Source organism: Phaethon aethereus, assembly GCF_964289735.1.
Source record: "Phaethon aethereus genome assembly, chromosome: Z".
In the NCBI taxonomy this organism is placed as follows: domain Eukaryota; kingdom Metazoa; phylum Chordata; class Aves; order Phaethontiformes; family Phaethontidae; genus Phaethon; species Phaethon aethereus.
This window is the reverse complement of record NC_138577.1, coordinates 11346223-11371434: the sequence shown is the minus strand read 5'-3', so window position 1 is coordinate 11371434 and position 25212 is coordinate 11346223. Positions and strand designations below refer to the sequence as shown.

General features: G+C 61.2%; 1 protein-coding gene across 1 annotated transcript; it reads left to right on the top strand.

Moving 5' to 3' along the window:
* Positions 1-310: 310 nt before the first annotated feature.
* On the top strand, positions 311-20932 carry ARID3C (AT-rich interaction domain 3C). Its single transcript, XM_082013525.1, has 8 exons — positions 311-955; positions 1635-1979; positions 14427-14499; positions 18259-18442; positions 18666-18910; positions 19202-19471; positions 19649-19738; positions 20548-20932. Exons 1-8 carry the CDS (start codon positions 632-634, stop codon positions 20688-20690), a joined length of 1674 nt encoding a protein of 557 aa, XP_081869651.1. The 5' UTR covers positions 311-631; the 3' UTR covers positions 20691-20932.
* The last annotated feature ends 4280 nt before the right edge of the window (positions 20933-25212 follow it).

The following is a 25212-nucleotide window of genomic DNA, read 5'->3' as shown; positions in this document are numbered from 1 at the left end:
CACGTCCCCCACTCCCCCAGGGCGTTTGCAGATCTTAAACACAGCGTTCACGCACACACACGCAGGGCACGCTCCCGGTGGGTGTGCACAGGCTCCCATGCACACGCACATGCAGTTGCGCTCACCTCTCGTGGTGTGCACATATGCATGTGTGCTCAGACGCTCTGCATGCACGCATGCGGTGCACTCTCAGCTCACCAAATGTGCACACACATGCATGCCCAAGCACACACCGGCTGCATAAACGCACACACACAATGCACTACCCTCTCCCAGCACATGCAGGCACCTGTGCACGCACAGACCCTCTGTGCAGGTGTGCAATGGGTGCAGCACTCACTTGCGAGGGTGCACAGACCCCTTGCACACCCCTCCTATACACTCTCTTCTCCCCACACATATACCTACACGTACCTAGACTCTCTGCACGCCTCCCTATGCACTCCCCTCTCCCAGCACTCCATGCCTGCATGCCCTTCTCAAACATAAACCCCCAAACCCCCACACCCACTGCGGCCCGCCCAAGCCCTGCGCCCCCGGCCCCATCCCCTCCAGCGGCCCCGGTAGGCTCTCGGCGGGCCGGTCCCGGGGTGCTCCCCCCGGGGGCTGCCGCAAGCCCGGCCCTCCCCGGATGACTCCCTTGACGTGCGCTAGCAAATGGGAGCGGGGAGGGGTGTTGCTGCCTGCCTGCCACTTGTTGCAAAAAAAAAAAAAAAAAAAAAAAAGAAAAAAAAAGGTAAGAAAGAGAGAAAGAAAGAAAAGAGGAAAAATCCCACCCACCCTCATCTGCTGCGGAATAAAAGAAATATCGGCGGGCGCGGCGCCATGTGAGCGGCGGGCCGGGACCGGGCGGAGCAGCCGGCCGTGCCCCCCGGGACGGCGGGGCGAGCCCCGGGCGGCGCTCGGAGCCGGCGGCATGGTGGAAAACCCCAGCCTGGCGGCCAAACCCGCCCTGGTGAGGGCCGGACGGGGCGGGGGGGCCCCGGTAGCGCGGGGGTGCACGGTGAGAGCGGGATGGGGGCACCCCTGGTGGGACAGGACCGGACACGGAGCGGGATATGGGTCCCCCGGTGGGAGCGGCAAGAGGGTCCCGGGAGGACAGGACGCCCGGTGGGACCGAGGGGGGTGCCGGGACGGGGCCCCCGGCGGCTCGGTGGGAGACGGTCCACGGTGGGACCGTCGGGGTCGGAAGGTCTCCAGTGAGAGCGGGGAGGGGATCCCCGGCAAGAGGCGGTCCCCGGTGGGACCGGGGCGGGGGGTCCCAGGAGGACACGGTCCCCACCAGATCGAGGAGGGGGGGCTCCTCGTGAGACGGCGACGAGGGTCTCGGATCAGACCCGTGCCCAGTGGGAGTAGGGGGGACGTCCCCCGTAGGAGCGGGGATGAGGTCGCGGAGGGCCGGGTCTCCGTCGGGCAGGGCGCCGGGTGGGAGCGGGGAGCGTGCCGGGTGGTCCCGACGGGAGAAGCGGCCCCACCAGTAATGGGTGCCGCGCCCGGTGCGGCGGCAGCTCCGCGGACAACTTTTGGGCAGGGCCCCTGGCAGCGGGGGGGGTGTGTGTGTGTGTGCTTCCTCCCTTCCCCCCCTCCTCCTCCTCCGGCGACCGCGGCGCTGAGGCCGTGCCCTGTGCCCGCAGCCGGCCGCCCCGCCACGGGCGCCGGGGGCGGCGGGGGGGCTGCGCTTGGCGGCGGTGATGGAGAGCCTGCAGCGGCAGCAGGCGGCCCGCCTGGCCCGCGGCCCCGACGGCGCGCTCCGACGGCCGACGGCCGAGCCCGGCCCCGGCCCCGGGCCGCCGCCTGCCGCTCCCCGCCGCCGCCCGGCCACCGGCCCGCGCCCGCCGACAGCCGCCGCGGGGGAGGAGGAGGAGGAGGAGGAGGAGGAAGAAGAGGAAGAGGAGGAGGAGGAGGAGGAAGAAGGGGAGCCCCGCGACCCGCCGCCTCCCCAGCACCACGAGTGGACCTACGAGGAGCAGTTCAAGCAGGTAGGAGGCATCCGGTGCACCGGGAGCAGTGCCGAGCGCTCCAGGCGGTTATCCTCGGTGTCCCCCCACGGCCCCCAAACTCGGGGTTCAACCCTTCCTGAATGGAAACCGCTTATGCACCCCACTGCCCCCAAACCCTGTCTGCGTCTCACCCTAAATGGGCAATTCCACTGCCCCAAGCCCCATTCCAGTCCCACCCCAAGAAGCCATTCCCCGTACTCCCATCACCCCCAGACATTATAGCTATGCCACCCTAAATGGGAACCTCCCAGTCCTCTTCCACTGGCCCCAAACTTCATCCCAGGCAAATGCAGTCAGTGCAACCCAGAACCCCTATCCCAGAGCCCCATCATTCCTCACATGGATACCCCCTGAATGCTGCTCAGCATTCATCCCCTGTGCCTCAGCTCTGTCCCACCCCAACAGGCATCCACATGTGCTCCCCATCTCCCTGCCACCAAGCTTCATCACACTCCTGCCTCATGTCCTCCACTTTCCCTGTGTTGTCTATGCCTGTCCCCAGGCCACACAGCATGATGGGGTGCTCAGTGTTCAGGCACCTCCCTGTGCCTGTCCTGACCCATGCAGGCTTCATCCCTGGTGCTTTCCATGGGCAAAATGGGGTGACCCCTCTCCATGGAGGTTTTGCGGAGACAGGCGAGGGCTCCCTGTCGCCCCAGGGAGCCAGTGGGCCACAGAGCTGAGCTCTCCCATGTCCCTGCAAGGGCCGGGGCGTATTAGGGCTGGTCAATGTGTCTCATTGATTTCCTACACTGGCTGGAGGGAGCAGCGCGTTGACCCTGTCACCTCACTCCTGGTGAGCATAGGGGATACCTCTGTGCCATGGAGATCTGGTGCAGGGACAGGACTCCTGTAGCTTGTATATAGGGTGGAGGAAAGGCTGCTCTGTATTTAATGTGTGTGGATCCCGTCCGTGCTGGGTTGTTCAGACACAGCAGGTGCTGCTCCGTGCACGGGTGTGAGTGTGAGTGTGGACAGTGTGGCGCCGGGTTGGGTTTGCGCTTGCCATGTGCTCAGCTTCATTGTGGGGGGAGAGAGGGGTGGCAGAGTGGGTGACAGGGAGGAGATGGCGAGGGGATAGAGCAGGCAGAGATGTCCCCATACAGTTGGTGTGGTGTTTTTTAGGATGGCACTGCTCAGGGGACAGTGAGGGGTTTTACTGGCTGATCCACAGTGGCTCTGGCAGGAGAGAATGGGGACAGCAGCAGGGACCTGATTTTCAGGTGCCATGGGGCCATGCTGCTACCTTTTCTGTTTTGAGATTGCACAACTTGGTGTTATTCAGAGGGGTCAGGGCTCACCCCTCTGGGTGCCCACCTGCAAGGCACTGGGTGCGGGTGCAGGCAGGGCGCAGGCAGGGCGCAGGCGGCGTGTTCCTCATGGTCATGCCTGGGGAGGCTGCCAGTGTCAGACACTGCCTCGAAAGCAACCCAGGGACGGCTGGGGTGGGTGTGCTGCATAGGCCGAATATCTTGTCCGGGAAGTGTTACGTTACACCCCGCTGTGCAGAAAAAGGCTGACTGTCCGGTTCCTGGGGTCAGCTGGGAGGTGGGAAGCCACTCCTCCCTGCTGGGCCTGGGGAAGCTTTAGGCAGAGAAAGCATCCCTGGCATTTCTCATCCTTCAGCCTCACGCCCTGCCCCGGTGGGGCTGCCCGCGCTTCCCGTGCAGGGCAGGAGCAAAGCCGGCAGCGCGCTGTCAATACCGGGAGAAGGAAGGCAGGGAAGGTTGGGGCAGGGGATAAATCCTGCCACTGCTGCCAGAGTGAGAGCTGGCTCTTTCCTGGCTTGCTCTCTTTTTTTTTTCTCCAAACCTGATCAGAAAGGTGATGGATCCCTGCTCCAGGGACCCACACGTGGGTTTTCCACCTGGTGGCGTGTCCCAGCCAGCTCAGGGGACAGTGAGATGTCCCTTATGTTCAGTGCCCCCTGCGTGCACAGCGACAAAGGGACTGATTGCCTCCGGGTGGCTTATTCGGGATAAGACTGGGAGAGGGGAAAAGAGTTACTGGACCAGTTCTGCCCTGCCTTTGCATGGTGCTGTGGAGTGCAGTTTGGGGCAGGCAGCGGTGCCAGCTTGCCTTGGGGTCTGCAAGGGTGGCTGTCACTCCTGTCCCTCCCCTGCAGTCATCCAGGATGGGGACGTACCCCTGTCTGGGAGGGATGTGCATCCCCCACCGGGGCCCTCCCCAGGCTGCAGGGCTGTGCCTCGCCCAGCCTGGGGAACAGGTTCTCTGCTCTCCGCAGGGCTGAGTGGGGAGGGTGGCCATGCTGCAGCTTTCGGAGGTTTCCCAGGGGCTGGGCTGTGAAGCTGTGGGGCACGGAGGGCGGTGCGTGCCTGCTTGCAAGCTGCCAGGGCACTGGCTGCACTGGCAGCACTGACCCACTGAGGGTCCTGGTTTGCAGAGGGACGCTTGCCCGGCTCTCTGCAGCGAGGAGGGGGCCCTGATGGGGAAGGGGTGGGAGATGGGTGCAGGACTTGCTGCAGGGGGTTTTCCATGGTGCTAAAAATGGGAGCAGAGGATGAGGTCGTGGTGGAGAAGCCCTTTGAGGGTTAATAGGCAAATGCTGAGTTGCTCAGGGGAGCATTTTTGGGAAATGTTCCATGTGATTGACCTGGTTTTATACGTCTCCCGAGGTGCCGGTTTGAGGGGGCTGGTGGGACCTTTGCTCTGATCTGGGAGATCTGCTCTGATGTTAGGGGTTGTGAGACCCCCTCACCCCTGCCTCTTGCATCAGCCCTCGGCGCCGGTCTATGTACACTTGATAAGGACACATGGGTAGACACCTGGGCAAAGGTCCGGAAGGTCTCCTGCACCCAGTGCTGCGAGGCAGCCCTGGCCCTGGGATGGGGGGCACAGAGCAGGATATGAGCATGTGCGACCCATGAGCCCCCCCCTTCCCTGGGGACGGGGATGCCACCAAGTTGCAATGCTGTGGCGCTGTGTCTCGCGTTTTGACTTGGAGGGCGCTGGGAAGAGCCTGACATTTCTGGTGCCAGCTCAGCCCCATGAATTCAGCTTTTGCCCCTGGGGAGCTATGCACAAACACACAGAGACGGGTGCTCTGGTTTCCTCCAAGCGATGGAAGAACAATGCCAGGACCCAGGGCTTACCTCTCCATCCCCTGGCTCTTCCTGGAGGTGGCACCGCAGGAGGGCCCTGGCAGGAGCGACTCAAACACCTGGGTTTTGTGCCCAGCTCTCCAGCAGCGCCGTGTTTGCTGGCAGGAGGATGCCCTCCCTGCTAGGGACCACCAGCACGTTCAGGCCCATCCAGGTGTGGTCAGGGGCATCAGGACCTCCCGAATTCCTTCTTCCCTGTCCAGGAGCAGTTGGGAGGGGTCTTTGGGGACTCTCAGGTAGCCTCAGGTAGCCTCAGCAGTTAATTTGGGGATCGCTTGCTTTGCTAGCAGCTGTTTGCCATCATCCTTGGCCATCCCTGGTGTGGCCATTCCTCCTCCTGCTGTCGTGCTGCTCCTGCCCCGTCTGTCCCTGCTCCTGGCAGTTGCCTCTTGCCCTGCCTACCCTTTCCATGCATTTGGGGGCGGGGGGCTCATGGCCATGAACAGATGTGCTCGCATCTCAAAGCGAGATGGAGGAAAGTACTCTGAGCTGGCTGCAGTCCTCCCTACAGTGGACATCCTGGTCCATCGGTTCCCCTTCCCATGCCTCAGGGTCATCCTAAAATGGGGTGGGCAGGGCTGTGCAGCGCTCGCCCTCTTGCTGCTGTCCCCATTGCTTTCACCTGTGGGGTTGGAGAGACAGAGGTGGCTCAGGAGGGGGACCCCGGGGAGAGGAGGTGGTCTTCCTGCCCCAGCCCCCGCCTCCAGCGCATCTTTAACCCAGGTGCAGGAACAATAAGCGCAGGGCTCCTGGGGCTGAATTAGAGGGTCTCTGGTTACACTGTGGTGGAGGAGGGGATGGGTGGACATGGACGTGGTGTTTGCTCCCGGCCGCAGCTGCTTGGAAGCTTCTTGCCGGCAAATGTGCGGGCAGCGCTCCGTCCTGGGGCTGGGACCACCTGCAGCGGGGAGGCGGCAAGGGTGAGCACGCTAATCCCCGGCAGCGGTAGCGCCGGCAGCTCTGGCACGAGTGCGGAGTCACAGGTGCTGGGATATGGCTGGGAGTGTGTATGGAGGTGTTCGGGGCGGGGGGGGCGGTGTGTGCATATGGATCAACAGGAGCATATGCATCCATATAAATGCCCAGATAAGTGTAGGGATATGCGTGTGGGTGTCTGAACCCATGTGAGTGCTGGTGCATGTGTGTGGACCCATATGAGTGCCCATGTGTGTAGGCATCCCTGGGAGACCCTATGTGTGTGTATGGATCCAAATAAGTGCCCAAGTGTGTATGAAGCTGTGTGAGTGCTGGCAGGTGTTTATGGACCTACATGAACGCCCAGGTGTGTATGGACTTGTGTGTGCGTGTGTAGGGGTGTGTATGGCACTGTGTGTGTACCCACGTGGGTATAGTGTGCCCACGCGTGTCTGAATACAGCTGTGTGTAGGTTTAGGGACAAATGTGGTGTCTCAGCATGTATGGACACTCCAGCCCCCTTTGCACCCTTTGCCCCAGCCCATGGGGCTGAGTAGTCCTGGTGGGTGCCAGCCCCCTGCTCCCCCTGCGGCCTCCCAGGGCTCTCCCCAGCCCCGCTGCGGTCTGGGGGATGCTGAGAGCCTCAGTGGCTGCCTGCAACAAAACGAGGGGCCCTGAGGGCTTGGGATCAGGGGCTCCAAAGAGGAGGCGTAAAAACTCATCAAGGATGTGAGAATACAGGCGCTGTGGGTGGGAGAGAAGAGCTGGCAGAAGCCCCCACCCCACGGCTGTCCCTGGCTGCTGCCCCAGAATCAGAGGTGAGTGGAGAGTTTGGGGGGGATGCACCCCCTCGCCCACTTGGGCCTCCGCTAATCCTCTAATTGGTTTAATAATAGAGGTAAGTCCCCTGTGTAGGCAGCAGGCTGGGCAGGGCTGCGGCAGGGAGGTGGGATCTGGTCCCACTGGGGTGCCCGTGGGGGTTTGTAGCTGCGTGGGGGTATGGGAGTGAGCTCAGGTGCGCTTGGGGGTCAGCGTGCACAGGGGGTCATGTGCTTGGGGGTCAACGTGCACGGGGGGACAGCATGTAGCATGTATAGGGTATGCATGAGAGTGCACCAGGAAGAGAGTGTGTAGGGAATGCATGAGCATGCACAAGGTGTGTGTGGGTGTGCAGGGAAGTGTGCACAGGATGTGTGTGTGTGTGTGTGTGTGCGTGCGCACAGGGGGAACGCATAGGGGATGTGTCAGCATGCGCAGCATGTGTGTATGCGTGCACAGGGAGGGTGTATAGGGGGGGTGTGGGTGTGCACAGGGAGAGTGTGTAAAGGGGACGGATGAATGTCCACAGGGTGTGTGTGTGCACGCGGGAAGAGTGTATGGGGGATGCATGAGCATGCACGGGGGTCTGTGTGTGCAGAGGGACAGCACAAGAGGGGTGTTTGCCCAAGGAAAGCATGTCTGGAGGCGAGTGTGTGCAAGGAGAGCGTGCACACGATGTATGCATGTGCAGAGTACACTGGGGGCTGTGTGAGTGTGCAGGTGGGGGTGCACTGGGTGTATCAGCATGCACAGGGCAAGCGTGCATGGGGGCTGTGGGGACGCATTCCCTGCAGCGCAGGCAGTGAGGATGCCTGTGTTGGTGGGGCCATGTTCTCCTGGGTGGGCTGCAGCTTAGGTTGTTCTGTCCTGGATCCGTTGCCTGCATCCTGTGTCAGGAGTGGGCACCAGCCCCAGACGCCCTTTCTGCTCGGGTGCATGGCTCTTCCAGCAACAGGGGCTGGGGCCTGGGTCTCCAGCGTGGGGGGTGTCACCAGCCCTTCCTCCCCCATCATCCTTTCAAAGCAGCCAGAGGAACGGGATGGGGCCAGAGGTGCATGGGGAGGGTCACCAAGCACGCAGCACACATCCCAGGCATTTGCACACCCCAGGTGTGCACCGCCATATTCACGCAGCCTGATGGGTGTGTGCAGGTGCAGACCCCCAGGTGTGCAAGCACATCCCATGCGCACACCTATGCACGTATAGCATGTCTCTTGGGGGACACCTGGGGTGGTGCTGGTGCTGGAGGGGCTCTCCCAGCTCCGGTCGCCCCAAGAGGGATGGAGGGCGAGGCAAGGGTGGAGGGGAGGCAGCGGCGTGGCAAGCGCTGGCAGGTCAGGGAGGTTAACCCGAACAAATCCCCTCGTTGACTGCCTGCCTGTTCAGCCATGAACGTGTTACAAGGGGCCGAGCGTGGGGGATTCATGCTGGCCGGGAGTCCCCACTGTGCCACAGCCCCCAGACAGACGGATGTGGGACAGTGGGACGGAGCCACGGACAGTGTCCACAGTGGCACCACGCAGCACGTTTCCTCTGGCTCTAACCCTTGGGCGAGCCACCCCATACCTCAGTTTCCCCTGCTGTGAAACTGGTTGAGGAGGAGGCTGGGGACCCTGTGAGCCCCCCCTTCACTCCGGGGCTGGGCAGGGGGCTGGGCAGGGGGCTGCCCATCCAAGGCCAGCGCCGCCAGCAAACAGTCCCTCACCTCGCGCGAAGCTGGGTTAATGTTTGCAGCAGGCAGCGCTCCCGGGAGCGGTGGCGCCCGCTGCAGCGGGGAGAGGGGTTTTAATGACCCTCCAGATTCGCTCCATTATCGGCGCTGATTAAACCTGCTGCTCTATAAAGTGCCGTTAAATATTAAGCATGATGAAAGGCTTTGAGGGGTGAGCCGCAGTGCTGGGAGAGGACTCCGGACGGGGGTGTCCAGCCACACTGATGGAGTGACCACTGAGGCTGGGGATGTTGGGGTGAGCGAGCACCCTGTCGCCCACTGGTGCTGTGGGGTTAGGGGAGCAGCCCCCCCTCAAGAGCTGGCAGCGCCTTCGAGTGCAGCCGGCGTCCGGGCAAAGCCATCCCATAACCATTAACTTATTAACGGCTGGTGGTGGAGGCGAGCGGTGGCTCGCAAGGTCAGGGGGTGGTTTGTGCCTGGCGGGGCCCAAGCTGCCCCCCACCTTCAGCAATGAGGATGGGGTGAGGACAACCCACGAGCCCTCAGCTACCTTGCATGTGCCCCACAGCTGGCGAAGCACTGGGGGGGGCTCTGGCCATGGCCATTCTCGAGATTCTTGCATCCTAAGGTGCATGGGGCTGTGCATCCACTGGGAATAGCCAGTCCCTGCAGTTGCAAGCCTGTGGGGTAGACTGCGGCACTGACAGCTTTCCTGTCCCCACATCCCATCAGGACACAGGGGAGGACACGGTGTCCAGGTACCTGGCCTTGCACCATCTCCCTGGGGAATGACTAGGGTCCCCCAGCTCAGAGGCAGTAGTGGTGCTCTGGAGGGGTATAAGGACCCCAAAATAGCCTGTCAGTCTTTGGCCACCCATGGTGTGCAGCAGCCCCCGGGGGGCTGGAGGGGTACGTGGAGATGAGCATAACCTGACCTCCCTGCGTGAACAGTGGCCAGATGGAAAAATTAGCAGTGTGGCTAATCAATGTGGTGCATATTAAGCGGCTCGGGGGGGGGGGTTGGGGGGGGGGTGCGAGGTGCGGGGGGGGGGAGCTGAGCAGGGTCCGGGATCGATACGACTCGTATTAAGTGGATTAAATCCTGGTTGCTGATCCGAGCCCTTGCTGCCAGCAGGAGGTGGCAGGCGAGCGGGGGCTGCGGGGGGTCCCGCTGTGATCGCTTTGCTTGGCACCAGGGCCAGGCGGGGGGGACATGGGGGGGACTCAGCGGAGCAGGGCAGCCTGGAGATGCTTGGGGGTGACTTAGCACCTCACCGCATCCTTCCTCTGCCTAAGGGATCAGTTGGGCTATGGGGTGCCAGGGACCCCAGCCTCCAGCCTTGCAAACCCCCCGGCTCTGGGAGCGGCACGTCCTGGATGAGTGAGAGCTGCTAACGGTGTTATTTAATCATGTTGAGAAGGCGAGGGAGGCACAAGGTCTATTCGCGTTCCTTTAATAAACCATGTTCGACTCGCTGACCTTTAACCTGCCTGACAAGCCCCGTTATCCCCATCCCTTAGGGGATAAAGATGTCACCATGGCAATGGGATAGTGGGAGGGAGCGGAGTCCTTGCAGCTGCACCCAGGGTGGGGTGGGGACAAGGACACCCGGCTCTGGCCCTGTACCACTACCCAGGTGGCGGTGCCGCGTGGTGGTCGGGAGGTGCTGGGGGTGCCGCAGCTTTCCGGGGGACCGAGCACCACGGACGGGGTCCCCGAGGTCGGCAGAGCGGAGCGGAGCTGCGTACCATCAGATATTGATCCCCAGGCTCGACAGTTTAATACTTGTGTTTATAGAGGAATATAGTTACATCGATGGCGTTAAATGAGTTACTAATTATATCAATACAAACACGATTAAAAGGGTCCTTGCTCATAGGTCACCGCAAGCAGGAGCCACTGGTCGTGTTGCACAACTGCCCCCGGGCAAGGCCTGCCCGACTGCCCCGAGCTGCACGGTGCGGGGGGGGGGATGCTCTAGGGTGGTGTGTGCCCCTGCGGGGTGGGGGGGCGTCCATGCGGGGGGGCGGGGTGCCTGTCGGGGGCTGTGCGTGCCCGTCTGGGGCTGCCTGTGCTTGTCTGGGGTTGTGTGTGCCTGTCTGGGGCTGTCTGCGCCTGTCTGGGTTTTTTTGTGCTGCCTCTCTGGGGCCGTCTGTGCCCGTCTGGGGTTGTGCACGCCCGTCTGGGGTCAAGAGTGCCTGTCTGGGGCGGCGTGTGCCCATCTGGGGTTGTGTGTGTGCACACCTCAGGTGAGTGCCCATGCAGGGCTGTGCATGCACGTCCGGGGTTGTGCATGCTGGTGCAGAGCTGTGTGCACCCACGAAAGGCTGTGCATGCACAGCTGGGGTTGTGCCTGCCCCTAGGAGGCTGTGCACATCTGTACATGGTTGTATGTGTCTGTGTAGGGATTTGTGCCTGTGTGGGTTGTGTGTGCATGTACAGGGTTGTGCATGTTCACACAGTGTTCTGTGAGGCCATGCAGGGTTGTGCATGCTTGTGCAGGGTTGTACATGCCCATGCAAGCTTGTGTGTGCCCCAGGGGCGATGTGTGTGCGTGTACAGGTTTGTGCACACGCTTGTGTGGAGTTGTGCATGTCCATGAGGGCTTGTGCACATTTGTGTGGGGTCGTGTGTACCCACACAAGGTTGTGCACACTCAAGTGGGGTTGTGTGAGCCCATACAGAGTTGTGCATGCTCGTGTAGGGTTGTGTATGCTTGTGTGTGCCTGTGTGCACCTGTGCATGTGGGGTTGTGTCAGACCGTACGGGGTTGTGTACACCCACATGAGGTGTATGTGTCCGCTCAGGGACTGTATGTGACCCTGGGGGTTGTGATCTGCCACTTAGATGGTCAGTCCCCAAGTGAGGCAGGAAGGGAGCGAAGTGCCGACCCTGCAAGAGGAGGAGGAGGAGGAAGAGGGTGAGTGGCAGTGCCAGGTGCCCTGGGTAGGATGGAGTTGGGTCTTTCCTCAGGGCTGGGGGTCCCTCCACGCCTGGAGGCTGTAGCAGACTACCCCACCCATGCCACCCCTGGCATGCTTGTGAACCCGTGGCACCTGGATCCCATTGCCAGCCTTGGCTGGGACCCAGCCCACTCCCTATTGGGAAGAATCCCCCAAAAACACCTCCTCTCCAGCCTGAGCATCCCCAAATCTCATGGGGCTCCCAGTGCATGGCCTGTAACTCGGTTTCATTCTCGTCTCCATTTAAAAGCTGACCTTTGCTCCCTGTTTGATGTAATGTTTTTGCATCTCGGTGCCCCATAGATAAAAGGTTAGAGGTTAATAAATGGTGGAAAAATAGATCCCAACACTTGGAGGTCACACCTGTTTTGGGGGCTGGAGGCAGTGGCAGTACATGCTGGGTGGGATCTGGCCAGCCTTGGCAGGAGCAGAAGTATGAGCAGCACCCAGGGATCCAGCGGGGCTGTGGGAGCCACTGTTGGGAGTGCAGGAGCCCACCCACTGGCTTGACCTCCTGGGAAGGTGGTAGCTTAGCCCTGCGGTGGGATGGGCAGCAGTTGCTGGTTTTGAGGGGTTTGCTCCTGCTTTGACAAGCCAGGAGACCACAGGGGGTGGAAATGGGCTTGGTGTGGAGTGGCAGGGGGTGAGAGCCCTGCGGCAGGCAGGGAAAGGCAGGCAAAGCCTGGCTTACACAGTCTTCCCAGGGCAGAAATCAAAGCAGCCCCCCTGGAGCTCTGCTCCGAGCCTGACCTAGTTACGATAATCAATGGCTGGAGGAGCTCCTGGGAAAGGGCAGGCGATGGGGAGGGGGCACCCAGCGGGGCAGGGAGCACCATAGTGGAGGGGAGGGACAGGGTGCTGACACTCATGGGTCAAGGCACCCTGAGAGCACCCTGCTGCAAGGAGGGGACGGGTGGGTGGCACCCAGAGGGCCAAAGAAGGGGTAGGGATGGAGCGCCATGGAGCGACTTTTGACAGTCAGCACCCATGGGTGTGGTGGGAGACATGCAGTAGCACCCATAGACTAGGTTAGGGACAGGCAGTTAGCACCCATCTGTTAGACAAGGGTCAGGCAGCTGGCACGCAGAGATTAGATGAGGGACTGTGTTAGATGTGTCTGTTTAGTGATGAGAACTGTGGGGTGTCTATAGGAGCATCCTCGCATCCCTGTGTGTCCCCACATCCCTGCATCCCCACGTCTCCATGTCCCCCACATCCCTGCAATCCCCACATCCCTACATTCCCATGTCCCCGCATCCCTGCACCCCCCCATATTCCTGCATTCATGTGTCCCCTTCACATCCCTGCATCGCCCCATCCCGACATCCCCATGTCCCCGCAGCCTGACATCCCTGCAGCCCAACTCCCTTTTATCTGCTCGGTGAATGATGTGCTGTGTGGAGGGGGGGGCTCCCTTTCTATTGGTTTTTAACGGCCTTTCCCAGCACAATTGTTTTTTAAATTACTCTATTTTGTGCCTGACTTTGTTTTCCAGCTTGCATTTCTTTGTATATGTTTTGGAAATCCATTCTGGACTGCTGAGTTTTGTTTCTTTTCAATGGCTTTAAATTCTTACCGGGCTCACTGGGAGGAATTGGTGTCTATAGCGCCTTCGATTGGTGCTAATTTTTCCTTCATGTGCTCTGACTTTTACTGCTGGGCCATCGATCTGGCGGGCTCTAATTTGTCATGGTCACCCAGGCGCTGTGGTGGAATCAGGCGAGCCCTGACTTCCGCACGGAGCCGGCGCTTCGTGTCCCTGGTGTAGGGGCTGCGCTCGCCTCCCCGGTGCCGTCTGTCAGCTCAGCCTGTGGGGTTGTTGTCCATGTGTCCAGAGCTGCGTCCATCCAACACACATAAGCACCTGCACAGCCATATGTGAGCATCCGTGCAAACACGTGCTCACTCACCGGCGTGCACATGCATCGGTGCACCCACAGGCTTGCCGGCATACACGTGCACAAGTGCACACACGCGGCACACGCCGTGTCATGCTCGTGCACTTGCACGTATCTGGCTTTACGTGCGCACCCACTGACGAAAGTCCTTGTGCCTTGCAGCGACGTGACACTACCGTGCTCACACCCTGGTCCCAGTGCACAGCCAAGGAAGATGGATTTGGGGTCCCCCCATGACCAGTCAGGGGAGATGGCTTTGGTGACCCATCTGAGGGAGGAGAATTTGGCAGGATGTCCCTTTGTGGAGGCACCTCGAGCTGTCCTTGGCCATCGATCAGGCTCCGTCCCACACTGACATGGCTCAGGCCGTGCTTATCAGGTCGTCGATAGCCCTGTCACCTCAGTTGAGTGGGGCAGGCCTGGAGCTCGCAGCTCGCTCACCGGCAGCCAGCACCATGGCCCGGCCAGCTCGCCCTGCCCGTGGGAGAGACCAGCATCTCCCCTGTGCGGGTGGATGTGTGTCCCTGCGGATGAGGGTGCTGATGCTTGCTGGGACCTGGTGAACACTGGCACTGGGCAGTGCCAGGAGGCTGCTGAGCCAGAGCAGCGCTGAGCATCCCGGTCCCTGGCATCTCCCCAGGGGCCTGGGATTTGCTGCTGCTCCGTCTACATGGGCATCATTATCTTCCTGGGCTGAAACACTGTCCGCCCTCTGCCTAGTGAGGAGAGGGGCAGGGAAACTGAGGCACAGACACAGCATCTCTGCAGCAAGGCTGCAAAACAGTGAGTGGTGCATGGGGAGCTGGTGGCAGCCCCTGGGCACGGGGAGAGCCCAGCGCTGCTGGCCCAGAGGGTGCACTGGGGGGTCCTGTCCTGTGGGGCAGGGAGAGCTGCTTGTTTCTGGCAGAGCAGGCAAGCGGAGCCGGGGGTGATGCTGGGTCCTGGCACAGGCAGGGTCCTGCCCCCGGCACTGCTCTCTCTGCCTCACGTGCTCCCGTACGCTGGCAGCACTGACCCCTCTCTCTCCTACCCCCAGCTCTACGAACTGGATGAGGACCCAAAACGCAAGGAGTTCCTGGATGACCTCTTTGGCTTCATGCAGAAGAGAGGTAAAGGTGGGTGGCTGGGATGGGTGCTGCTGGCCCCCCTGCCCCAGCTGCCTGGGGAGGGGCTCACAGTGTGGTCCACTCAGGCACTGAGCTGCTGCGGGTCTCTACAAGCCCCCCAGGCAGGTTCTGCAGGGCCTCCCCCCACCGTCTCCTATACACACACGCATAAACTCACACTCTGCAGACGTGCCCCGTTTGGCCCGGATGGACGCTCCCCATGGGGTGCCTGCTGGCCAGAAAGGCTCCCCTGGGTCCCCCCGAGATGGGGCCGGTGGCAGTGCCCATAAGCGATACCCAGCAGGGATGCCCACTAGCAGTGGCCGGTGGGGATGTCCGTTAGCATACCCCTTGGTGACAGCCGTTAGCAAAACCCGTTAATGATGCCCATTAGCTGTGCCCGTTTGCAGGAGCTGTTAGAGGTGCCTGGTGGGGATGTCCTTGGCGGTGCCCACTCGCGATGCCTGTTTGCGCTCCCCATCAGCAGTGCCCAGTGAGGTGCCCATTACCGGCACCCCTTGGTGATGCCCACTGTGCTGCAGGAGTGGGGTCAGCGGTCCGAGCAGCGCCGGGCACCCAGGGGTTAAGGGCTCGCCAGCCAGCCCAGCCGCATCGGAAATCTTTGCTATCGGCATGGGGGGGGGCTGAGCCAGCTCCCAAGGACTCGATAAATGCTTTAACCTTCGCCCTCCCCGGCCGGGCCTGCGACAATTAAAAGTTGCCGAGCACAGGCGTGTGGCCAGCCGTATTAATTAGAGCCTTTTGCTGGTGTGTGGATTAATGAACATGCCGCTCAATAGCCAGTAAACCCCAGGCAGAGGTTAATGCTGAGCTAATTAACGGGGGAAGGCTGGGGGGGGGGCCTGCGGGAGCAGCGGGGCTGGCTGTGTGCTGGGCAAGGGTGGGCAGAAAGGGTTAGTCGCCCCCAAGCCATGCCCGTGGTAAGGGTGGTGAGGGTGCTCACCCACCTGTGGGGTGGCAGTGATCGACTTTTGGGTTGGGCTGAGACCCCACAAATTCATCTCACTCAGGGCTGTGCTGCAGGGGGCTAGCGCAGCTCTGGGGCTCACACCAAAGCCCAGCTGGAGGTGGGTTGGGGGGCTGAGTGCTGCACCATGGGTGCCCCCCAGCCTCCCTGGTCCTGGTGTGGGGCTGTGGGGAGCAAGTGGGAGCATCAGCGCTGCCTCAGCCCCCCAGCATCCATCAGCCGCAAGATTCATGGGCTGTTCCGCAGCTTCATTATCTCTTTCTCCAGAGCTAATTAACTCCCTCACCATTGGGGCTGGGGCTAATTAAGCAAGCACCTGGTGGTGCGGGGGCACAGAGAGAGCCTGATGCTTCCCTGGCAAAGCAGCTTTTCATCCCTCTGTGTCCGGCTGTCCCACTCCTGTCCCCTCTGTCCGAGCAGGTGGCACCTCCCCAGGGAGGGCAGGCGGGTGTGTGGGTGTGCACCTGTGGGTGTGTGGCTGTGCGGCTGTGTGGCTGTGCGTGCGCTTGTTGGCAGAGTAGGGGACTTCAAAGCCAGGTAAAAAAAAGGAAGGGGAAAGGGTGACTGCGAGGCAGGGGCAGCATCCTGGGGGTCATTGGGAGCTGGCTGAGAAGCAGCACCCACGAGCCAGCGGCGGGTGCTGCTGGGGCACCCAGGGTGCACGGGCAGGGGGCTGTGACCCCCGGGCTGTGTCCCCAAGGTGGCAGTGGGCCAGGAGAGATTGGTGCCTACGAGGTGAGCCCTAATGAAAGGGGCTGTGTCCCTCCTGCTGTCTGTCAGAGCAGTTTTGGCACTGGCATTTGTCAGCGGGGTGGAAAATCAGAGGGGCTGAAAAATGGGTTGGGGACAGCCCCACTGGAGAGGACATTGGGGACCCCCTGGCACAGGGCAAGGACACCCACCCCATCAGGTGTGGGGTGCAGGCAGTGGAGCAGCTCAGCCCCATGCTCCAACCTTCATGGAACCCCAAAAGTGGCAAGCTGGGACATAGGGGGACTATTTCTGCATTTGCTGACCGGGAGTCCACAGGGCCCCCCCACCTCCCTGCCAAACTGAGGGCCCTGCTGATAACACAGGGCCATTAATCAATCAAGGAGCTAATTGCAGTGCCACAATGGTGGGATCACCTCCCCAGGCTTTTGTGCCGCTTGCCCTGGCGAGAGCCGGGGCCATCACTCTGCAGGGATGCAGACAGGTCCCTTTGTCAGCGGGATGGGCACCGGCCACCCACCCCGCGTGGCCCCGAGATTAATGGCGAGCCACTTTCATTAGCTGTCATGGCTGGGGAGGGAGTAAGAAAAAAGAAATCTGTGGGCCATCGATTGGGGACTGAGACACCGCAAATTCAGTGGCATGTTGGGGTGATGGGGAGCCCTCAAATCAGGTCCACCTGATGTGGTGGGGCCGGTGCTGGCAGCCCCCCCCGCAGGGCTGGCAGGGGACCACCATCAGATATCAAGTCGATATCCCAGCTTTTTTCCCAGGAGGATAAACTCCCCTCCACCTTCCCAATTGGACGAACAACAGAGACAGAAAAACAAAAGTTAAATGAACTCAGTAAAGGAATAAAAAGAGCTCATTTTTCAGGCTTATGTGAAGAAGCCGAGCCAATATCGGGGCCATAAATTAGGGATGCTGGAGGATGGCGGTGAGTGACGGCTTCGTTTGAGGGGCGAAGCGCGGCCGTGACAGCCTCCCCCAGCCAAATGGATGGCTTTCCGATACAGCCTGTGCCCCGCCACCCCGCAGGAGGAATAAATAAAGGGTGCGGTGGGATGCTTGTCCCTGCTCTACCCTGCTGCAGCCCCCAGCCACTGCCTGGACCATTGCCCTGAGGTGCTGTGGGTCAGCGTGAGGCTGTGTGGCTTTTTGGAGGTGGTGGGAAAGTGAGGAGGGGGTTGTAACCAGACCTAGTGGCTGTGGGGACCATGCTGGTCCATGTTGGGCTCACAGAGCCCTGGTGAACCCATGTCACCTTGCCCCATGGCCTCGATGGGGTGTGATGCTGAGGGAGCAGGGGTTAGGGGTCGGAGGGCACTTGAAAGGGATTTGGGGTCAGATCTCTTGAGGTGGGGCACTGAAGGTCTTTTAGCAGTCAGGGGGCTGCTGGGGGTATCTGTGGGGAGGGGAGTCTCTCTGGCGACTCTTGGGAGAGTCCCTCTCTATGGGGCTTAAAGGGATTTTTAGGAGAGAAAACCTCTCTACAGGGAGGTTACAGGGCAAATCCTTCCTGAAGGGTTATGGGGGGAGTCCCTCTTCAACAAGGGTTATAGGGTGAGTCCCTTTATAAAAAGTTTAGATGGGGGTCTCTCTTTATGGGGCTCTGAAGGGGGGGTTACAGAGGGAGTTCTTCTAGGATTCTCTGAGAGGTTTTGGGGGGAGATGCTCTATAGGGAGCTCTCGGAGTTGGGGGACAATGGCTCTCTCTAAGGCACTCTGGACGAGGCGCTTTGCCCATCCCACCGTGCCCCCACAGCCTAGCTGAGAATGTACCTAGCCCCACCGGCAGCTCCATCGAAGGCAACCCTGTGCCAGCATACTGGGGTCTGCCCCGCTCACGGTCACGGTGCCACTCTCCCAGGCACCCTGGGGTCCTGCCTGCAGCCCCACGCCCGTGGGTGAGCCCCAGGCACAGAGAGACGCATCGCCCCTTGTGGGGCAGCTGGTACCCGCAGTGGCGGTGGGCACAAAGTGGGGGCCGTGTCTGCAGGGAGTGAGGCTCCCCGTGGGCTCATCCTGCACCCTTTTCTCTCCCTGCTACGCGTGGCCGGAAGGGACGCCCGTCAACCGCATCCCCATCATGGCCAAGCAAGTGCTGGACCTGTACACACTGTACCGACTGGTGACGGACAAGGGTGGCCTGGTCGAAGTCATCAACAAGAAGATCTGGCGGGAGATCACCAAGGGCCTCAACCTACCTACCTCCATCACCAGCGCTGCCTTCACCCTCCGCACGCAGTGAGTGCCTGGTGGCAGCAGTGGGTGGGGGGCACGCACGCTGGGACACCTGCTGACTTGCATGTCCCAGAGACCCTGCCGGGGTGCGGCATGGGGTGCCCCAAAGCGGGATGGAGAGCTCTGCCCCTTCCCAGGTGCCATCCCTGCCCTGGTGCAGGCTCAGCACAGGGCTGGCTGGGAGGCGCCTGGTGCTGGGTCTCATCCTGGCTCGCTTCCTGTGCAGATACATGAAGTACTTGTATCCCTATGAATGTGAGAAGCGGGCGCTCAGCTCTCCCGGGGAGCTCCAAGCCGCCATTGACAGCAACCGTCGGGAGGGACGGAGGCAGACTTTCGGCACAGCGCTCTTCAACTACTCGCCGGCCAGCACCCCAACCCTGCTAGGCTCCCCCAAAATGCCTCTGCCAGCTCTTAGCATCTCCACACACAGCTGCAGCCAGCTTGGACAAGTGCACGCTGTTAAGAAAGGTGGGTGAGGAGCACATCTGCCCCATCATGGGCGTCTCTCCCGAGGGTTATTCCCTGTTTGCTGTTGCCCTTTTTGCTTGGGGGGGGAAAAAGGAACAATTTTGTTCATTTAGTCACTCTCTGGAACTGAGAAAGCTTCATTTCTTCTGGCTTTGGAGAAGGACCAAGCCCAGATGCTGGGGGTGGTAGCCTGCCCTGCCATATAGTACTGGGATGGAGGTGGCACCGGCTGGGAGTGGTGAGATGGGGTGGTGATGGGGGGGACCTGCTGAGCTCTCCCGGTCATTGCAGAGGATGGCGTGCTGGCAGCGGCGGTGCCGGGGCGCATTGCTATCCCAGTGGGACTGGCCAGCCACCACCTCGCAGCAGCTCAAGCAGCAGCCGCCTCGCAGGCAGCGGTACTGGAGCAGCTGCGGGAGAAGCTGGAGACGGGGGAACCCCCGGAGAAGAAGGTGGCCCTAATGACAGAAGAGCAACAGCGGCTGGTGCAACACGCACTGCAGCACAACCTCCTGGCGGTGGCCTCCCAGTTCCCCATGAACGTCAAGATCTCCAACCGAGGTAGCCAGATGCAACACCTCAGCTTGGGACACCCCATCCCCTGGCACCCCAGGAGGGAGCAGCAGTGGCTGGAGAGGAGCATGAACGCCTGGAGAGGCTGGGGCCCCGCTACTCTCTCTCGGGCAGGTTCTTGTTTCTGTTTCTCTTAACACTTATATTGGTATTTCCTTTCCCCAGATGACAGACAGGAGACCGCATTGAACCTGTCCACCAACGGCATTAGCAGTATCAACATGTCAATAGAAATAAATGGAGTTGTCTACACAGGTAAATAGAAGGGCCGCTTGGCCCGTGTAATTGCGGCCGGGAAATCCAATAACTTATAGCCACTGCCTGGCCAGCAAGTCCTTCCTTCAATCTGATGTCTTTACTATAAAATCCATTGTAATGAAGTGGCAGGGCCTGGGAAGAGCAGGGCAGAAGGAGGGGGTCAGCGAGGATAGAAATTGGCCCACAGCAGGGGCTAGCAATGAAAAGCCGAAGTGGGGGATGGATGGATAGACAGATGGGTGGACTCAGGCTGAGAAGTGAAAAAAGGCACCTGGGGTTATCCCCCACCATGGGGTCCCTCAGGCAGAGCTTGGATTTGGGGTCACCCCGATGCTGGTGTGCCCAGAGGGTCTCTGGCTGGGTGCAGGGGTTGGCTGGGTGCAGAGCATGGTGTTGAGTGCAGGGGAAGACGTTGGGGTTCTTTGCTGGACCAGGGGCTTCTTCAGGGTGCTGATCTGCACCTACCTGGCTAAGGAATTCACCCCATGTCCCCCAGCTCCCTGCCTGCCCCGCTGAGACATCCCCAATTAAAATCAATGGCTTTTCCTACAGGACTTAAATATTTAACAAGCTGGAAAGGTCAGGGCTAATCAGCACGCGGGGCTGCCAGCCAAACGGTCCCCAGCCACCCCACGGGCTGCCCCATGTGGGTAAGGGTGGCTGGGCTGGGGGAGGCACCAAAGGTGATGTGAGGGTGGAGCCCCCGGGGGTGCTGGTCCTACCCTCCCGAGCCTGGGTGCTGGGGGCCAGGCGAGCAGAGACCCCAGCCTTGGGCTTGCCCTAAACCCCTTGCTCTTGCTCCCCAGGTGTCCTGTTTGCCCGTCGGCCCCCGGCCCCCCCGGCACCTGGTGGAGGGAGCACCCAGAGCCGGCCAAACCCCATGCCCACTCCGGACCCATTGCTCCCAGCCACCTCGCACAGCCACACTCCCGCCAGCGCCTCCCCATAGGGGAGGTGCCGCCCCGCCCCCAAAAAGCTGCTGGGCATCCCCAGGGCCTGGGGGGCTGAGCTGTGGGACACAGCTGGGCCACCAAGGGGGCATGGGGGACCCGAAGGTGCCTCTTGCTGCAATACTGAGCTGTGTCCATGCAAAGCTGTGAGGACCCATGTGGGCCATTTTGTCTCCTACCCCCATGTGTGGGACCCCTTCCCTGCACGTGCCCCGTGACACACACACCGTTCTTCCCAGGTACTGCCCCCAGGTGACCCCCCCCAGCTCCTGCCTGCCTGCTGCCTGGGGCACCCCTGGGCCCTGCATGCTGCATCCCCTACACACTGCAGCCCCTATACCCACCTCAATGCGCACACTGTGGCCCCCATAGCCACCTCAGTGTATGCACTGCAGCCCCTATAACGTGCCTCGGTGCACACACTGCATCCTCCACGTTGCTACACTCAATGCCCACACTGCCTCTCTTAACATACGGGCTCCCCTATACACATCTCTATGCACACTGCATTCCTTATACACACTGTTGATGCATATGCTGCATCCCCTACACACCGCATCCCCTATACACACCCTTGGTGCCCACATTTCATCCCCTGTACACACTCTCAGTGCAAACCCTGCAGTCACTATACACTGCAGCCCCTATAAACTGTAGCCCCTATACAGTGCAGCCCCGGTGTACTGCACCCTCTACCCACTGCAGACCCCCCTATACAGCCCTCCTGCACTGCCTGGGCTTGCTGCCCCCACCCTGAGAGCCCCCCCAGGGTCCTGTGTGCCCCCCAACCACACCACGGTGGTGGCATCTCAGCCCTCCAGGTCATCAACTCAGGTGGGTCACCCTGGGGGGCAGATACTGGGGAAACTGGTGGGACTGGGGGGAGGTGAGATGTTGACAGGTTGTTAAGTGGGATGGAGCTTATTGGGGTGGGGCTGGGGTGGGGCTTGTGCACTGGGAGGAGCTTGTTGGTGGGGGCAGTGCAGGGAGGCCCAGCAGTGCCCCCCCCCACCAAACAACAGCCCCCCAGATGCAGGGCTCCCCAGCCGGGGGGCAGGGAGGTGGAGGGCACCGTGTCGGGCACTCCGAACTACCTCGTTGGGACTGGGCGGGCACCTCTTCCACCCGCTTGCACCCCTGGGTGCCAAAGCAGGCAAGCGTGGGGCAACACTTGCCTCTACCTCAGTGCGGGGGGCAGTGACTCGGTGCCACCGGGCTCCCCCCGGCACTCCCACCACAGCCGTGCGACTCTGTGTATCTATTAAAGGAAGTTAACTGTTGAACCAAACCAGTGTTGAGGGTGGTATGCATGACATGGTACCACTTGCTAAGCTGCAGTGTCTAGGCTGAGGACCGTTTCGGGGTGCAGGACACCCTCACAGCCCATGACACCCTGGGGTAGCAGCTGTAGTGCCTGAGGTTTCACAGCCCATCTCACCTTTGCCTCCAGCACAGGTTTCCCTCAGTTTCTGGGGCTTCTGGGTTGCAAACGTGTGCCCTTACACCCACCAGAGCCCTCGGGCATGGGCTGGGTCAGACTGGGCATCAACTCCAGCCATGCCAAACAGGCTGTGGGGCTGCTTGGCCCCACAAGCTGCCCAGTTACAGCTCACTCGTGGGTGGGGACCCTGTTGGGCTGCCTGTACCAGGCAAGGAGCATGACTGGGGGGCTGCTAATGCCATGGTCATGGGGCTGTGAGGTTGCACAAGGTGAGATGCAGGCAGTGCTGGGCCAGCCTGGCATCTGGGCAGCGCCTACAGAGGGCACAGGTGGCCCAGCTGGAGTGGGGAGACACAAGCACACACATGGCTGCTCAAGGGAAAGCATGGAGACGTGCAGGTAGCCAAGTTGCCTCACTCGTACAGACAGATCACTTGTGCTTCCTCGTGCAAATTCGGTGGCATGCACTCACACACAGTCACAGTCACACACACCTGTGTGCAAATGCACATGCTCCCACATGCACATACACTTGTACATGCATGCAGCCACCTGTACATATGAAGAGGCACAGGGAGCTCCCATGGGGACAGACAACCCTGCCAACTGCAGCCATGAGGACAGGCACACCCCAGCACCCATGAAGCCAGGTCCCTGGCACCCAAGAGGACAGAACCTCCTGTTTCAGAGATTGCCCCTGGGGACACCCCCAGCCCCCCATGGACACTCGAGCCTGCCGGGGGACACCCTCAGCCCGGACCCTGAGCCCCCCGGGGATGGCCCCAGCCTGGACTCCCTAGCCCCCTGGGAACACCCCCAGCCCAGACACCCAGCCCCCAGGGACACCCGCAGCTCCCTGGGGACACCCGCAGCCCGTCACGGACAGCCCCAGCCCGGACCCCCAGCCCCTGGGGGACGGCCCAGCCCAGACCCTCAGACCCCCAGGGACACCCTCTAGCCCCCCGGAGACACCCCCAGCCCCCTGGGGACAACCCCCCCCCCCGGACCCCCAGCCCTACGTGGACCTCCCAAGGCCCCCGGGAACAACGCCAACCCTGGCCCCTAGCATCCCGGGGACATCCTCAACCCCCCGAGGACACCCCGAGACCCCTGTAGACACCCCCAGTTCTCCGGGGACAGCCCCTAGACTCCCGCAGTCCTGGTCCGCCGCGTGGCACGGGCGCTGTCCAGGGTGCTGCAGCGGCGCTGCCGGGGCAGGGGCACGTGGAGAGACGGCGGGGACACCGGGGGACATGCTGGGGACACATGCGTGATACGGAACCCCTGCAGAGGACCCTAGGGCTGCCCCGGGCCGGTTCGGCCACAGAGGCCCTGTAGGTGGGTGTGAGGCTGAGGAGGTCTGTGAACACGGGCGGGGGGGTGTGTGTGTGTGTGCATCAGCCTGCAGCAGGGTTTCCTGTGCCTGTGTGTGTGAGTGTGAGTGTGTGCAGCGGGCTGCACTGGGGTTCCCTCCCTGTGTACGTCTGTGAGTGCGTGCATGCATGCACTAGGCTGCAGTGGGGCTTCCCTCTGTGTATGTTTGTGAGTGTGCCTGTGTGCACCTCAGGCTGCAAGATGGTCCCAGGGTGTTTGCTGTGGAATAGGAGCGCCAGGGCATGAGACATCTAAGCCGTGGCACAGAGTTCCTGCAGCCATGGCACAGCCTGCCAAGCAGAGCCAGCGTGGGATCAATGCAGCCTTAATTAGGGTCTTGTGTCCCCTGTCACTGCTAGGCAGTGCTGGCCACAGCTCAATGAGCACCAGGGCCCTGGGGAGCCGGGAGGGCACGTGTGGGCCCGCGTCCCAACTCGTTACGCAGCTCAGGGGGTGATCTGTGTTGCCATGCTCCCTGGGGGACATGGGGACACAGCTGCTGTCACCTGAGTAACCAGCCCTGATCGATGCCCGCTTCCCGTGTCCTGCAGGGACTGTAATTGAGCAGGAGGAAAGAGATGGAGGATGCAGGGATGACCCAGCCTGGCCAGAAGAGTAGCACTGGATCCAGCCTCAGTGCTGGGCTGGGGGCAGGTGCTGAGGCATCAGAGTGCCACCACAGGCTCCAGGGATGGGGCCAGCGTCAAAGGCCTACTCTCAGCCCCAGGGAGCATGGGGCAGATTTGCCCCACTGTGCTGGGCTGTGGGCATCCAGTGCTGTGGTTTGAGCCCTGTTCCAAGGCTCACAGGCTGGATGGGACTCTAAAGGGTGGACGTCCTCCAATCCCAAAGCCTCCGTCGTTTCACCTGGGACTTGAGTCCCAGGACTGCCTGAGTTTCTCATCTTGGGGAAGTGGGTGATCTGTGACCGTCTAGCACGGGCGTTTGGGTATTCATGGGCATTGCCCATCACGCTGGGCACAGGCCATGGTAGAACCAGTACCCTCTAAATGCAGACCAGCTCTGTGTGCACAGCCCCCAGCCCCTTCTGCAGCTGGCCACTTCTGCTAATGAAGCCATTTCTAATTGTCGCCTTTGTGGAACAAAGCGCAGCTCTTCCCCTCTGAAGATCCCTCTTCCACAGCCCAGCTATCGATGCCTGGGAAAAAAGGCAGAGCACATGGAGCTTCAGCCTATTCCTCCTGCCTGAATGTTCTGTACAGCTCCTCCAGAGAGATTTGGGGGACCATAGGCGTTGCTGGGGCCCTGGGCCACCCCACAGCTCCCTCCTACAGCCTAGCAGCCCTGTACAGCTCCCTGTAGGGACACATCTAGAAGGACAAAATTTTTCAAGGAACAGAGGGTTTTGCTCTTGGCAAAGGGGACTGGGAGGGTCCCCAAAGCAATCCAGCCTGCATTGCCAGCCACGCTAACAAAGTACTCACTATCAGCAGATGGTTTTGACCTAAGAGCCTGGCTTGGGACCTTGACTGTCTGTTCCTCGGTACCTGGGGCATGGCAGTGCAACACTCAGCCCCATGCTCACACCCCATGAGGGACAGAGACTGCCTTCCAGCTCTGGCACTGCTGAGGTTACATGGGCATGAGAGGACAGTGGCTGGCTGAGCCCTGGGGTGCAGGGAACATTGCAAGATGCTCTGAAGACTCCTGAACTTCTCCCTCTGCAGTTTGGAAAGTCTCTGGAC